Genomic DNA, 18117 nt, shown 5'->3' on the forward strand with positions numbered 1-18117 from the left:
TTGGTCAATATAAGATTGAAAAAATAAATTCTTAAGAATGAAAAAAATAAAGATATGAAAAATATAACGGCATCATACTAATGATTAAAATTATGGGGGCGAAACTGCGACATTGTAATGTGCATTGTAAATGCTACACTGAAATAAAAAGGACAGTAGAACTATTATGCTATAAAACCTTATATTGAAATATACAAACTCAATTCTCTGGAAAAAAAACTTACTTCCAACACCCTTCTCTATAGCAACGTATGCATCAGTGGTGTAAGACTTCATAATATCTGGTATAGTCCAGTAAGCTTTCAATGAATTTGTGGACATCTGGATGCCATCTGAACAATATAATCTGTGGTCCTAGAGGGATACAAATACTTTTAATGTTAAGTTGTATTGGTAATTGTAGTTATTGCGGATCCACATATTTTCGTGATTTAAGGGAACCAAATAGTGTGTTCCATAATATTTTTTTCGTGGATTTCAAAAGGTCTGCATATAAGCCTATAGAACAAATTGTATCTCATATGCTATTTAAATTTGTAGTTCATCTATTCCAATGTAATGAACTCCATGAAAATTGTTATCGCACGTATAATTATCAATCTACTGAAGTCAAGGTAAGGAAATGTAATCTAAAATTGAAAAATGGTAAACAGTGATTTGTTTCGTTTATTTTGCAATGAAGACAAATGGCAAAAATATGTCCCATCACGTAAATGACATTTTTGAGTAAGAATAAAACCAGTTACTATCAAAACACAAAAACAAAATCTGACGTACAGGGTTTGTTTTTCAAATTTCAAAACGTTTACTCTGTAATGCAGTCATTGAAATTCACTATTAGTTGTACACTTTAAAATTTCAGAATTTACTATTGGTCTATGATTACATGGTGTAATCGTTTTCCATAAATATATGTGGTTTGAGAAGACAGCAGGTCACGTTATATAGATGCATTGATAACCTTGAATTAAATGTTGACATTGCCTTAGATTTTGTTAGTAACAAGTAAAACATCAAACTGAATACGCGTTTTTTTAAGTTTGAGTCAGATTTTTAGAAATTGTCCCACAACCGTCTTTACTCAGCTAACAAGCATTTCAAAATTCACATTTGAAGTAAATCAATGATTGTTTTAACCATTAATTCATAAAATAGTTTTGTTGGCATGACACGGGTTATGTTCTTTTCATATATGTTATGATGGTATAATACTAAACCCCTAACGGGAAGGATTGTGCCTGATGTTGATATGATGAAATCATAATCTTTCAGTCAGTTTAATTGAAGTCTGGAGCTGGCATGTCAGTTAACTGCTAGTAGTCTGTTGTTATTTATGTATTATTGTCATTTTGTTTATTTTCTTTGGTGACATCTTCTGACATCAGACTCGGACTTCTCTTGAACTTAATTTTAATGTGCGTATTGTTATGCGTTTACTTTTCTACATTGGCTAGAGGTATCGGGGGAGGGTTGAGATCTCACAAACATGTTTAACCCCGCCGCATTTTTGCGCCTGTCCCAAGTCAAGAGCCTCTGGCCTTTGTTAGTATAATATCAATTGCATTGCTGTTTAAAGACATAACAACACATAACTATAATAACACACTAGATTGATAATATACATTGCAAAGGATGCAGAACACATAATTTGCATTGGGAACAGGAGAGTTTATTAGTTACATAGTGTGCTAGTGACCTAATACGGTACATATAGGGTCAGTAAATTCCATATGGGGTGAGAGCGAAGCTCGAATCCCAATATGGAAGTTACTGACCCCATATATACCGTATTACGTCACTAGCACACTATGTAACGAATTTATCGTACTGACTATTTTAACGTGTAACATTTAGACAAATGACCTATTAAAATGAGCAAGTCTTCAATACAGTTAGCAATGCTTAACATGATTAAGAAACTACTTCCTTTGATCCTGCAAAAACAGATGCCAACAATGACAACTTGTTAGATTTAAATGTGTTTTATGAATTTATTTCACTTTATCCTCACTTTCTTCGTCGGTTGAAACCTTAAAGATATTTTCTCAGTACTGTTATGTTTTTCTAAAGGGACGTAACTCCACTACTAACCGTGTATGAAATAATCCCCGCCTCCCAATTAATGTGTTCGTAGATAGTAGATGTTTTTGTGTTCTGTTAAATTGTTCCTTTTAGAATTGTTATACGATGATGACTGATGTACCCATATTTTGACTTTTATTTATTGTGTCTGTTTATTTAACGCATCAATGTAAATATAACGGAATTCGATGAGACTGTCATTAAAGTGAGAGGGTTAGCGCTATAGAACCAGGTTTAATCCACCATTTTCTACATTTGAAAATGCCTGTACCAAGTCAGGAATATGACAGTTCTTGTCCATTCGTTTTTGATACGTTTTGTTATTTGATTTTGCCATGTGATTATGGACTTTCCGAGTTGATTTTCCTCTAGTTCAGTATTTTTGTGATTTTACTTTTTCCCAACTGACCTAATATTAAATATACACAGTTTCCACGAGGACGCTTTTAACGAATCATATTCCTAGAAATGTATAGGAGGTAAGATAATATATTATACTGACCTCCATATGATGTTCTAACATTTTATCTGAAATGAAAAATGTCAAACAGTATATTTTAGTTATTCTATTGTCAAACCTTTCTTACAAATGATTTTTTAAGGAAAACATATATAATAGAACTAAAAAGTTTTATATTGTTGTCATAAATGTCATATCTGATTATTTAGGAATGTTATCAAGATTTCTCCCTATATCGATTTGAAAAAGTTTTATAAGTTTTCAATATATACAATGTATATGTGTTTGTAATTTCATCAGGACAGCACCTATCCCTTAACTAGAGTTGACGTTAAATAAATCTCTGATAAATGTACAAATTTGGAAAGCTGAAAAAAATCGAACAGATTTAATCAAAATATTTTATAGCTGTATTGTTATGAATAGAAGGAAACGAAAAAGTTAGCAAAGGGAACATGGTCTGTTAGGCATACTATTGATCTGCTGAAATTAACTTACTAGTCATATTACAAGGTTCTCCATCAAAAATTGAAACTCCTGATAGAACATCATTTTCTATAACTATTGTAACACCGTCAGACGATTTCGATACATTCCCTGCTGAAGTCTTAGCTGTTACAGTGAAATAGTATTTCTGAAAATGAAAGGTTTAGCCATTAACATAACTAAGATGATGATCAAAGTTTAAATACCCAAACGAAAAATGTGTAGATGTTTTAAGTAATTTTTTATTCCCTGAGTTGTTTCTTCATATTTTGGAAAGTTTTCTACCCAGTTTTCATCTTTATTCTGATTATTTTTGATAATTTTGTGATGTTTTGATCTAAAACAAATTCTGTAGTGTCTGAAATCCAAATAAATTTAACAAAAATACAGAGGCTTTAATGTCTCACCTGCTCTATCAATGACCATGATTACTTTTCCAAGTCTTAAAGATAAAGGTTTATTACAATTGTTTACATCAAATTAGCATATTTAAGGATCCGTGACAATGTTTTCAAAGTCAGATAAACCATATCAGACAGACTTGTATACCTTAAAATCGTTATATATATATCAACTATTGTTAACCTATTCTTTATAGTGTTCAAGAAACATTTCAAAGTATGAAAACTTAACATTAATTAATGAACAGCGAAAATTTAGTCCAGGTCAGATGCTATATGACTGACAGACATGCAAACCTTACGATCATTCATTCCATGCGCATAATAAAGTTGACGTTGTTCTTATAGTGTCTCAAAAACAGACATGTCCAGCCGTTATAGATTAGAAACATCGTCGTCATGTCATTCAAGACGCTCTCTCGGCATTCTGTAAAAATTGTTGCAAACGTGCAAAATCTGACAAAATTTTATTGGAATACAATGATGAATACAGTTGATAATCGTATATTTCATGATGAAATCATTATGAAATAATAATAGGGTTCATATTAAACCCATTTCAAGCATAAACAATAACATATTCCAAATACTCCAAAAGCGGTTTGTGTTCATACGGGCAGAGAGAGCAGCCAATAAGGGACCGTTCAATATTTATCAGATGGATGGGCCGGTGCAAAATGGGGCGGGGCAAGCACTTTTTTTGTGGAAATATTTGGATGGGCGAGAACTTTTTTTAAAATATTTAGTGGATGGGCCAGAACATATTTTATAGGAAAATTTTTTATCCATTTCATCGGTGTGTAAGAAATTTCTTTTGCGGGCACTCAAAAACTGGTAGCTTGGTTCTTTTCGTTCAACTTTAAGGATTTAATTAAGGATTAAAAAAGCTAAAATTTTCTGTTCGGACTATCTTATAAATTATTTTGACCTTATGGAATACCAAGTTGTTTAATAGTTTGGTGTATTGCTGTTAAATTTATGGATTTAATTAATAGGTAAGAAAAAAAGCTCAAATTTTTAGTTAGGGATAAATTCAGATAGTCAACTTTAATTTTTTTGTAAATTTTTCAAATCAATTTGGATTTTCAAAAACCTATACAGCTTATTCATTGATATATTGATCTTATAGGAAACCAGGTTGTTTGGTAGTTAGGTCTATTGCTGTTAAATTTATGGATTTTATTTATAGGTAAGAAAAAAAGCTCAAATTTTCATTTTAGGCTAAATTCAGATAGTCAACTTTAATTTTTTTTATAACTTTTTCAAATCAACTAGGATTTTCATAAAACTCAAGAGCTATCTGAATTATATATTGATCTTACAGAAAGCCAGTTTGTTTGGTACTTTGGTGTATTGCTGTCATTTTTATGGATTTTATAAATAGGTAAAAAAATCTAGAATTTTAAGTTTAGGCTGAATCTAGATAGTCATCTTTAATGTTTTTTATAACTTTTTTTAATCAACCTGGATTTTCATCAAACTATACAGCCTTTTCATTTATATATTGAACTTACAGAATGCCACGTTGATTGGTAGTTTGGTGTATGTCTGTCATTCTTACGGATTTAATAACAAGGTTTAAGAAAAAGCTAAAATTTTCAGTTTATGCTAAATCCAGATAGTCATCTTTAATTTTTTTTATAACTTTTTCAAATCAACATGGATTTCCATAAAACTTTACAGCTATTTCATTTATATATTGATCTAAACGAATGCCAAGTTGTTTGGTAGTTTGTTGTGCTGCTGTCATTCTTATGGATTTAATAAAAAGGTTTAAGAAAAAGCTAAATTTTCTGTTTTAGGTTATTTCAAGATAGTCATCTTTAAATATGTTCATAACTTTTTCAAATCAGCTTGCATTTTCATAAATCTCTACTGCTAAATCATTTTTATATTGATCTTACTGAATGCCAGGCTGTTTAGTACTTTGTTTTTTTGCTGTCATTTTTATGGATTTAGTTAATAGCTTTAAAAAAAAAAGCTGCAATTTTAAGTTTGGACCAAATTTGGATGGTGACTGGTCACCTTTAAATTTTTTTTTAACTTTTTAAAATAACTTAGATTTTTATATAACTGTACAGCTTTCTCATTTATATATCAATCTTACAGAATGCTAGGTTTTTTGATAGTTTGGTGTTTAGTTGTCAAATTTAGGGAATTAATTAATAGGCGAAAAAGGCTGCATCAAATTCAAAAACATGCCTGCCTATATTTGCTTAAAAGGACCATAATTTCTTTTTCCAAAAGTAGAACAGATAAAGGAATATTCATATTTGAACTAAATGTATACATATATATATGGAATTAACTAGCACATTTTAAAGTTTGTATTAACACCAAAGTTTGATTTCAAGACATAAAATTTTAAAAACTTTAAAATAGAAAAAGAACCTAAATCATTTTTGATTGTCTTATAGTTTTAGAGGGGCAAGGACTTTTTTTATAGATTTTTTTTAGATGGGCAAGGACTTTTTTTCAGAATTTAAAAGGATGGGCGTTAGCTTTTTTAATGAAACAATATTAAGAATGCACCGGCCCATCCATCTGGTAAATATTGAACGGTCCCTCAGGTATGTCGCATATACTACACAGAAGTTTTTAAAACGAAATTGTCAATTCTACTACATTCAGTTCCTAGCGCTCCATAGAGAGTATAATTGTAAACCATCATATCACAGCCACTTCCCAGCATAAAACGCCTTCCGAACATTTCAAAGTATCGACTTTGTACATGTACTGGTTACTTAAATAACCGATACAACTATTTAAATTTCGTCTCGTCTCCGCATCTAGTAAGTGCCCTACCACTCATATGTCAGTGCTTCTAACTACCTCCCTTACTACTTTAAAAGAACTTGTTATCAACTTTTGTAATAAAGTTTATAACAATAATGGTATTTTTTTTATTTTCGAAGTGTTAAAAATGCTTTAGAGATTTTAGATTTAATACGTGATTTTGATTGACCTCTTATTTATGTCGACATTAGACTTATATAATGCAGAGTTCTCTAAATATATACTATCGACTTTTATCAAGAAAAATACATTAAATACATGAAACATATATAACATATACAGCAGTAGTTATCCTTTTCTAGACTTACAAATTTCAATTACTAAATGGAAACATCATACTTAAACTTAAGACGAAAGAGACGATGTTTCAATCTCTATTGCAAAATTCCTTTTATATACGACGATGTTCCTTTGGCTCCATCCTACGTTGTTCATTTATATATCCCAACGTTCGTTATGCAAGTGTGTGAAGTTCTCCCATATCGAACATTAATTTATTTTTTTAACCTTAAAAATTAAATCAAACAGACATAGAAAAATCTATTTGCACTATATCTATATCTATTTATATGTATGTATGTTTATATTTATATCGTGTAATGTGACCATTGGTTGTTTTCGGGGTAACGTCGATAGTTAATTAGATGGCGTTTAAACTAAAATACACACAAAACGCAGCTACATATTATCATGCCCATACTCTGTAAATTGATTACTTTTAGACTTTGTTTAATATAGATTCATATTTTACATTGTTATACATGTAAATCTAATATGAGAATTTGAGTCGAATCGGTGAACATGCATTTGACAGCTAATGTCCCTTTAAAAACGGTATTTGACATCCTAAATTTTACGGTTATATTGTACTTAAAGCGCGAAAATCCCTCTGTGATATAAACTCATCGAACCTTTAAACAAACCTATAAGTAAAGATTATCTTATTAATGTCCAATGGCACAAATATCGGTTTTGTCAATAAAAAATTAAAACATAGCTAAATTTTTATTTTTTTCAAATAGTTTCTTGGATGCATAATTACACATTCATGTTTATTTGTTTTTATTGCTTTATCTATATATAACATGATATATATTAATTATAAGGTACTGTATAAATCCTTACTATCTAAGATCTATCGAAACTTATATTTTGGCATTGCACAAGTCATGTCTTTTTTAACTGTCCATGATTTTAAAACACTAAATCCCTTGGATCTGTTTTAATTGAATTTATTCTCTGCTCAAGGTTTTTTTTTATTATTAATTGTGTTCAGCCTTTATCTGGCTTTTCGTAACTGCGAGTACTCTCTCTCAAACTATATGTTCGTGTTAATTTGACCTTTTGACACAATTTGTAATGCATTGTAGTTATTCAATGTATACAAAGGGCACCGGTGGCCGAGTGGTCTAAGTAGTTACTATTGTAATTACTAGCCAGTCAACAATGAGGCTGTGAGTTCGAACCTTCCTTGTGCGGATTCCCTGAACTCCAACCTTAATTGACTAGGATAGTCAGTTTTACTATCGAAGGTCGGTGGTTTTCTCCTGGAAGTCCAGCTTCCTCCATTAAATAAAAACTGGTGAGTAAAAGTGTTGTTAAAACATAAAAAATCAAACAAATTAAAGTCAATGTTATTTTTTACTTATTTTGTGTTGTTTCGATTTCACTTTTGTCAATATAAACCACCTTTTTTAAGTATTGAGTATGACGATAATTTTTACTTCTGTTTTGGTAAAATAAACAACAAATCTGTTAATTTTGAAAAAAAATAATACCGTACCTCTTACAACAAAATTATTGTATTTAAATTAACCTGTGTACGTTATTTTATTTAATGTCGTTTTGTCTCATGTTTAAGTTGTCTTTTGAAAATTGTTTTATCTCCCCGTTTTTGGATATTGTAATTACATTGTGTCATATATCAAATTTATTGGTTCAATGTATGTTACATGTACTTATTTTTGTTAATATGTCTGTTTGATCGAGTTAAGGATTTTCAATTGATATTGTATAGTGTGTCTTTCTATTTTGTCATGTTACACTAGTTTTTTTATGTTAGGGTGAAGTTTGTCGCCTGTTAAAACGTTCAAACGTTCAATAGATTATACCGTTGGTTTTCTTATTTGAATGTATTTCCATTAGTCATTTTTTGACCTTTTATAACATTCTGTTCGATGTGAGACAAGGCTCGGTGTTGAAGGTCGTACTTTGATCTATAGTTATTTATTTTTTACAAATTGTGACTTACATGCAAAGTTGTCTCATTGTCACTAATACCGCATCTTCTTATTTCTATTAACCAGGGAGATCAAACATTGATAAAAGAAAAATGAAAATGAGCTCATGATCAGATGAACCCTATAAAGCAGAAATGTACACAATTCAATGTACGAAATACAGTTGATATATTACAGATGGCAAATGATAAGAGTACCAAACCAGAAACAACTAACATTGAACAATGAACGATGAAATAAATGTTAGGTTAACCCTGTCGTTTCCCTCATTCCACATACCCAAATATAGTTTATTAACCAATGACGTATAAAAATAAAGTTAAAGTTAGGTGATACCTGCTAGACGTCAATATAGCCTTACAACCGTTCTATACACACAACACAGTTGGATATAACCACAGGATTCCGAAACATGACAAGCGAACATCCTTGGTATTTGAAAAAAATCTTCTCATTAACCATTTAAACATGACAAAGTGTTTAAGGTCAGGAGAAAACTTCCAGACATACATGTGCCCCTCATAAATTATTCTATAGAGAACATGTAGTTGACATTCTGCTTATAGTACCTGAGAAACGGAGAAAATCACGCATTTTATTGCTGATCATTGATCCAGAATATAAGGTCAGGGTCAAGAGGAGCCTAACTGAGTTGCATTTAAACCTTTAAAGGAACTCATTTATCAAACGTTGTTATCTTATTAATCAGAGTAAGTGAGAAATTCATATGAAACAAACAACAAACATTCAAGTATTTGCTAAACCTGAAAATCAGGTCAAGGACAACGGCATATAACAGACATAAAATACGGAAATCATCAGTATACAAGAACTTCAACCCTCTGGAATATAAAGTTTTTGTAATTCATAAATTAATATAATAAACTGATATTAGGGATATGCATTAGTAGCTGCAAAACCGAAGTTCTTATCAGTCTTTGAGTCTGCAAAATTATCCCAAGGATCATGAAAGCTATAAGTTTACAGATAATGCATTAGCAAATCCATTTGCACGGGTTTTTCTTCACGACGCCATTTCACACGTGACGACTGAAGAAGATTACTACCTAGAAGAAAGATGTCAGTCCTGATTTCTCAGGAGGCAATACGGTACTCACATCCTTTAAATATACACAAATAGTACAGACACCAATGTTGTCTTCAGAAATAAACATTACCTGATAAGGTGTTAGAGACAGCCCAGTTTCCTTGTGAAGTAGACTGATACCCACATCCTTCGCAGATACAACATCATTTCCTCCAATGGTAGTACCAATACTAACTCTGTAGGTAACATTTAAATGTGGATGTGCAAATCCGGACCAACGTGCAGCAATTATGTTGGTAGCTGTCTGAAAGTCTAAGTCTTGTATATCCTATAAGAACAACACCTGAATAAGTTTTAATTCTTAACAGGTTTAAGTTTATTCATTTAGATGAGACTGTATCTACCATAAAGCAAAATAGTAAAAACACTGATCTCTAAGAAAATTGTAAACGGAAAGTTCCTAAGCAAATGACAAAATCAAAAGCTCTAACAAATCAAACGAATGGATAACTAAAGGCAACAGTAGTATACAGGTGTTCAAAAGTCTTAAATCGATTGAGAGAACACAAATCTGGGTTACAAACCAAACCCAAGGGAAAATGTCAATTATAAGAGAAAAACAATGGAACAACAGGAACACCGAAGTCCAACAAAAACAAACGCTAACACACATACAAACGAAATATTTGATAATAACTCTCATATTTCTGACTTGTTACAGACATATCCTTATGTAGAAAAGGATGAGTTAAAGTTTGTTTTATAGCTAGCTAAACCTCTCACTTATATTACAGTCGGACACATTTCCATTGTATTGACAACGACGTGTAAACAAAACAAACAGACAAAATAGGTAAAAATGTCAAACACAACTGTACAGCAGTTAACATTGTGTTAAAATCTTAATCACTATAACAAAAAGTATGTAAACAAAGGAAAAAAACATGAGTTTCACTTTATACCGGGACTTAATGATTTTGAAGAGAGCCTAGCTACAAACAATGTCTTGCATCAAATAGTACAGAGTCCTGATTGGGAAGGTTTTTATCTTTCATATTTCCGAGAGACATCAATGTTTAACATGGCAACTGCTTGTTGTTGAGTTAAGAATCTTGGCAGTGGCTTTCATTGTATCTTTCCTTAAATAAATTGTAACGGTTCCGCGGAACCCAGTGTCTTGCCTACTTTATGAAGTTAATAAATGTTTCAGGAACTTTAACTGCAGATTGTATGTAACGTAACTGGAAGAAAACTACGTACATAATTAAAAAAATATACGGAAAAACAGGAAATATATTTTTACAAAATTTCCTTCTAGATACTAGCTTTTGATCATAACCAAGCTTCTGTCCAAGTTTGGTAGAAATCCAGGATAGTTTAAGAAAGTTATTAAAATTTAAAAAACTTTAACCACAGAGTGAATGTTATGTAATTAACTGGCAGAAAAACAAAGTCCATTTATAAGTAAAATATGGATAAACAGGATTTTTAAAGAAAGTTATTAAAATTTAAAAAAAACTTTAACAGAGTGAATATTTGTGCACGCCGCCGACAACAACCACGACGACGACACCGACGACAGAATGTAGGATCGTTATGTCTCGCTTTTTCGAAAAAAGTCGAAGGCTCGACAAAATTGCTTATATATTGGACTATCTAGTGTTTTGAACTTATGCAGCTCCTCTCCAATTTGTTATAGGCAAAACTTTTAAAAACGTAATACTTGTATTAAGTACGATTCAAACTTTTAAGCTATTTTTAGGATTTAAGTGTTTACATACCTTGAATTGGATGTGTGTTGGGATATCCTAAAAAATATAATTAAAAATAAGAATAATTGGAGCAAACATTAGAATTAAATAACATTAATAATTTGGATACACCGGTCTTTATAAAAACAAGCTCCTATTAACCTAAATATTCACATTTAAAAAAACGTTTGCAAAATAATAGACAAAATTAATTTAAAAAAGGTTATTTTAATAGCAATAAGTCTTGAAAGGAGTCATTGAATGTTTTGGTATACGCAAAGTTTTATAGAACTTATATTGCTGATTATTGTTCCTGTTTATAGTCTTAACTTATCTATTTTAGTTTTTAAGATTTTAGTTGAAAACTCACCAATCTATTAAGAGGCACTAGCTACGAGATATAAAAACAACTAAAATATGAATTTTTTTTTTGGTTTAATCATTAATGAAATTGAAATAGTGAAATAGCAGTAAGTATGGTCCAATTTTGTCAAAATAAGCTAAGAAACATTGATGATGAATTATTAACTTGCAAGTGGATATCATGACCTCATTGAATCCGTATTCATATGAATTTCAATTTAGTTCCTTAGCTAGAGATAGATAACGCATGCATTGTGCGTGTAAATTATTTAAAGGAAAACAATGTCAACATTGAAAGTGAAACAAATGTCAATCATTTGATTGACTGATTCGTCCAAAAAATATTCTTATATAGGTAAAAACGATTATAAACCTAAATTTGTAATGTATAATATTAAATTAAACAACCCTAGAAAAAAACCAATAGCACGAATTCGCTTAATTTATTTATATCTATATTTATGTTTACATCGCTTATATGGTCAACGTGTGACTTCTGAGGTTAACTCGATAGTTAATTAGATGGCGACTATAATACCCACAAAACGAAGCTACATTTTACCAAACTCATGCCAAGCAAACTGTTTATTTTAGACTTTTCATCAATTGAAAAAATGTTTTACATTGTTATAAATCAATTACGCGAATTTGAGTCAAACTGGTGAACATAAATTGGACAGCTAGTGCCCCTTTAAAGGCAGCAACACCTATATAGAGTCATCCAATGGGTTCACCTATGCAGGCATTTCTAGAGAGCATGTTTTGCCTTTCAATTTTGCGATTCTCATTTTTTTATCTTCAACTTCAAGATTATAGAAAAAAATAAACTTGAAATTACTTTTAAAAAAATCCTAAAGACAATTTCTTATATTGTGAGCTATCTAATACAGTTGGTAGCATCTTTTGATCACGTAGATTTTCCTATAGATTACAGTTTTTGAGATATAAGACAATTAGTATACGATAGACAAGTAAATTGGTCAAAACTTATATATATATATATATATAACTCGTCTAAACATCAACCCAACAATGTTAGATCTGTAAATTTGGTTTCGCAAATTTTTGGTTCTTCCCTCGCCGGGATTCGAACCCATGCTACTGTGATATCGTGACACCAAATCGCCTGCACTGCAGCCGTCCCGCTAGACCACACGACCACCTGGGCTCTCTCTATATATATAGTATCATTCAATTTTTTTTTCAGCAGTATAACAATCAACCCTACCACAAAGCTCTTAAAATCAAAATAAAAAAAAAAAAAAAAAAAAACAATTTCAAAAATATCAATTATCATTAGTAAAATGTCTTTAAAAATCTATAAAACTTATCTTTAATTTATTTCCCAAATATGTTATAATGAACAGTACATTTAAACTATATTTATACATAGTTTCTACTCTAAAATTAGAACTTGATGTTGTATCTATTTTTGATATTGATTCTAATCAAAATTTCTCTTTATTACATTAATAGATGCCGTCATCATTAACGCGTCATGAACCCCTTATGAAATTTACTAACCCCTACGGTCTCATAGGGGGTCACCACGTGACGGCGTTAAACCAATCACAACGTGCTAATTTACCCGCGGTGCGATACATACTAATATTCAGCATATCAAAGAACCCTAAGAATTCGATTTATGATGGAATCAAACGAAATTTAATTATGGAAGCTTTTGACCTCAACGTGAACCAATTTAGAAACGGGGTCCATAAATATAAATACACGGTAAGATTCAGTATATTAAAGAACCAGAAAAAATACAAGACTTGAATGAGAAATATTATGTCAATTATTCCCCTCTAATGATAATACAGATGTCAGTGCATACGTTAAGGTCCAACACCTACAGCATCACTTATTTTTAATTTATATTAAGTTACAGTGTGTTGTTATTTTGTTACTTATAATAATAATATAATAATAACAAGTTTTTGTTTGTTGAAATACCATTTACATGTTGGTGTGTGTCAGAATGATGTATCATAGGCTGGCATTTGTTTGACTTAAAAAATAAAAAAAATAATGGTTAATGGCAATCAAAAGAATCTAATTAAAACCAACATAAAGAAAGAACACAAAGCAAAGGCAGTGTTGTTTCCTATGATATTTTTTTACGAAGTGATTATACATGAAGTACAAGTTTGGGTTAATGAATATTGAAATAAAATATCCAAGATTATTTATAATTCAAATGTAATCTTATAAAAGAAGAATAATATAAGAGCATTTGTTGCAATAGAAATTGTGTTAATTAAAACAAAGATTTATTTGCAATGTGGCATCCCTACAATTCTAATGATATGCTAATTATCAATATTCATACAAATTACTAGTACGTACTTTCACATGTAATCCTGCTGTGATGATTTTATAATTTGTTTGTTAAGTCTGTTAATTGTTAATTATACTTGAACAAAATGCGAACTTGGTCTGTAACTTGTCATGGTGTTTACTATATAACAAATATCCATCCAATATCTTCAAGCATGACGAAAAAAATGTCGAAAATTGATTATTAAATGATTTTTTTCTAAGGAAGAGGACCATAACCCTGCACAAAATCCTCAGACCTCAACAAAAGTCGATCTTGATCTGTAACTTGTCAGGACAAAACTATATACTTCAGTACCAATTATCAAATATAATCGATACATTCAATCAAGACGAAAAAAGAAAGAAAAACTATCTATTTGAGTGATTTTTTTAAGTACGAGGACCATAACTCTGCACAAAATCATCTAACATGAACAAATTCAAACTTGATCTGTAAATTGTCAAGATAAAACATATCACAAAACATCAAATCGATATCTTCAACCATGACCAAGAACCAAAACTATGCACAAAATATCCAGTAAGCGTGTTCACAATGAACAATAAGATTAGTAGCGACATTTGGAATCCTATACCATTGCAATGAATAGAACAAAAAGAAACTATTTGAGTGACAATATGATTTGTGATTTATGCCATAAATCGAAACAAGAAACGTGTAAACTAAATAATGATAAGGATGGTGAAATTGAACTTGTATTTTACAAAATTTAATTCACAAACAATTTTTAAACATATTTTGCTTACATCGCTGAGAAAGACAATGCTTGCTTTCTGATTGATCTACAGTAAAATTTCTGTATTGTAGTTATGTCTTCATCCGAAAAAAAGAAATACGTTTTTGTCTTTGAGCCTGTGATCCGCTGGTAAATATGCCAAACATTTAGTCATATCTAACATGACTCTCATATTCCAGTTTATGCACGAAGAACAACAAATATGTGTAAACTTTATATTATTCAAATCAACTTGCTGTATCTTCTTGATACACTTTGACCTCTTGTTTCTAATTCTTTTGTTTAGGGCAAACCGTGTCCAGTTTCCACAATTTGACATATTAGTATTGGAAGTGACTATATAACACTTGTTAGTTATAGCGCATAAAATAAGAAAAAAAGAATGAATTTATAAAACCTCAATTATCAGTATACAAAATGTTTGTATAAAATGTATCAATGAATGCATTGTGGCAATACAAACAGATGTGGTTTTTTTACATAATTAATCACAAAGCCCACTGTAAATAAGTGAAAATAATCTTCGCCAATGTTTCCCATTAAACCCGATTGAAAATAATAAAAAACTAAGCATGGTATACAAAGTCTTGTTTTTGGCGCTTAATTCCTAAACGGTTTTGTGTCCAAAATCCATCCCGACATTCCGTTTTGAGGTCTTGAACCAGGGGATACAATTTTTATATACCAACTTTTACACAAACTATTATTGTATTGATATAAGATAAGTGCTTGCTTTAGGTCACCTTTTACCACCAAATTTATAATCAGGCACGGCAATAACATCAAAAATCAATTTAACCGTTCTGTCGTGGTACGTTTTGGTCGTTTTAAAAGTTAACCTAAAAAATATATGAACAAGTTTCAAGCTGATGTGACTAAACCTCCCTGGTAAACTCACGGTCGTGTTGCCTTCTTAGATGAAAGTATACACAGACGTGTCCTCGTATGGAACATCAAATATATCAATGGGGTGCAGTTTCCCGTGGGAATTGTATCACTGGATTTAAATGAACCATTATTTGCCAATGGGTCATGGTTGACAATTTCTGTTCAGATGTTTGTAAAAACTTTGTCCTGATGTTTTCATCTAATAATATGAATGATTCCATGTTCTTCACATCTTTTTAAGATATTAAGATATCACATAGTGTATGTTTGATAAGAAATACCTTATAGATTTACAATTTTTCAATGTAATCGATTCATGTGTAAGGATTTTCGCAAAATAAATATATTGATAGGGATGTTTTTCAAACTCCATATAGACGTCTGTTCTAAAGTTTGTTTGTTAAGATACTCTCTCCCACCCTGATGGTAAACTTAGTTAACTACACCTTATCATGAGAATCTACTTATTTCCCACTAACAGATTTCTATTCTGCGATTCGTGACCGGTGTAATCCAAGTAAAAACTGTAATTTAAAAGGTTCACGTCATAGTAAACATGTGTGATATGTTTCAAATTAATGTGACTACACCTTGTTTAATTACCTCAACAGAAAGCAACAATTTAATATTGAACTGACGGAAGGTACACCGACAGAATGAACGACAATAAGACAAACGTACAAACAGATGGACGAGATACAGACCATATATATATATATGTATGTCTGCGTATGTGTAATAACAACTGTAGATTAAACCTTGTCCAACGAATTTCTTATGATCAAGGAATATACTTTTTCCCCGACCAGGGTTGGAACCTCTACTTTTCACATCATGCATCTACTCTTACGACAATTCCGTCGAACATTTGTAGTTGGAAAAGTATTATTTATCCTCTATTTGTGAGTACATAATCTCTTGTCTTTTGTTTCGGTCAATTACCGACTCCAAGGCTTGAATGGGGTAGAAAAAATAGAAAATTTCTTGGTTTGACTTATTTCCTCGATTAGCTTTGGTATACAAAAAATCGAAATTAGCTTTATCATGTATTAATACATGTAACACAAACATAAACTCATTGATAACAACTTACTGTTAATTGCCTTATTGCATGGTTAAATATCTAAGAAAAAGGTTATCATAAGTTACCTGCAAATTCCTTGAAATTTACAATGGGTGAATGAACTATTTATTTTTGGCGCAATTGTTGAATGTATGTGGAGCCATACAAGACTTATTATGTACCCATTCCACAAAGTTCAATGTCATACAAGGACGTCAGGCGTTTAACAGTTAAAAATCATAAGTGTACCTGAGTTTCAATATCTAAAACAACTCCCTCAGCTGGTAATTGCACATCATGTATATAAGGACCAGATGACTGGATGGCTGTTTGTCCTGCTGTGTTGGTAACCTTAACTGATACATAGTATGTATGATTTCCATGAAGATACCAGTCTAGATCAGATACATTGACAGCTGTACAAGATGGTGGTTGACTCAATACACAACTGCTCCCTGATTTTAATGGTTGATAGCCTTGTACATCAGTTCCGTAAGAATTGTGGCCTATACAAATTTTAGAAAAGTTCGTTGAATATTTATTGTTTCAGGAACTGTTTTTTTCTAAATCTCGCTTAATATACAGTTTTTAAATTGTGGGTACAATATGGAGGCTATATCAATGTACAGCTATTCTCCAAAAATGCAAAGCAAAAACTCCTTTCACGAAAGTGATACTATAAAGGAAATTGTTCCAAGATATCTTAAATGCATTTAACAAAGACAAATAAAAGCAGAGCAACGTGTTTTTAAACCAAATACAACACAATATCTCTCTACTTTGAAATTGTAGCTTGACTTAATGTTCTCTATGGCTGGAAAAATATAAACAAAAAAACAAAAAAACATATGCATAAACAAATCTCATATAATTTTAATTTTTGCCATTAATCCTATTCAACTTTTCTATGAACTTTTGTTTAATAAAAAGTAAATATCGAGATGAATGTCATGTAATCAATACTTTTTAATGAATATATTATAGAAATATTTAAAATAGAATAACAACATGACATTATATTAAATAGAAACTACGACAATCCTAACATAACATTCCACTCAAACATTTTTTCAACAAACAAGACTTTAAACATACACTTCTACATATTTACTAACCTATTAGAATACATAATCTTTCCGTGATCAAGTTTTTTGAAGGTTGAATACAAAATGTCTTACTTTGCTGACAAGATTTATGCAATCATAAAATGTCTGAGATAAGGAGGTTATTCTAAAACCATTGGCATGCAATGAATGATGAATAATAACACTATTGCAAATCTCTAAGAAGACAGACGAAATTGCGTATCAATATAAAATATAATGTCAGCTCTCATGCACTTGATAACAATCTGAAGTAAGGAACAGCCCTTGTCTGGTTGTTTCCCTTCTAAAAGTCACATTGAGGCTTTAATGAAGCTTAATGACGGCCAGTTTATAGTCTTGACAAAAATCAAATT

At 30.9% G+C, this 18117-nt stretch overlaps 1 protein-coding gene across 1 annotated transcript in view; it reads right to left on the minus strand.

The window, feature by feature from the left end:
• The window catches only part of LOC143056126 (uncharacterized), a 192020-nt gene that overhangs the window by 91233 nt on the left and 82670 nt on the right, over nt 1-18117 (minus strand). Inside the window, exons 18-23 of the mRNA XM_076229212.1 lie at nt 16908-17164; nt 11295-11321; nt 9644-9841; nt 3041-3176; nt 2585-2610; nt 225-354 (exon numbers count right to left, since the gene is read on the minus strand). Of these exons, the coding sequence (XP_076085327.1) occupies nt 225-354; nt 2585-2610; nt 3041-3176; nt 9644-9841; nt 11295-11321; nt 16908-17164 (774 nt within the window). The remainder of the gene's footprint in view (nt 1-224; nt 355-2584; nt 2611-3040; nt 3177-9643; nt 9842-11294; nt 11322-16907; nt 17165-18117) is intronic.

Source organism: Mytilus galloprovincialis, chromosome 13 (assembly GCF_965363235.1).
Source record: "Mytilus galloprovincialis chromosome 13, xbMytGall1.hap1.1, whole genome shotgun sequence".
Lineage (NCBI taxonomy): Eukaryota > Metazoa > Mollusca > Bivalvia > Mytilida > Mytilidae > Mytilus > Mytilus galloprovincialis.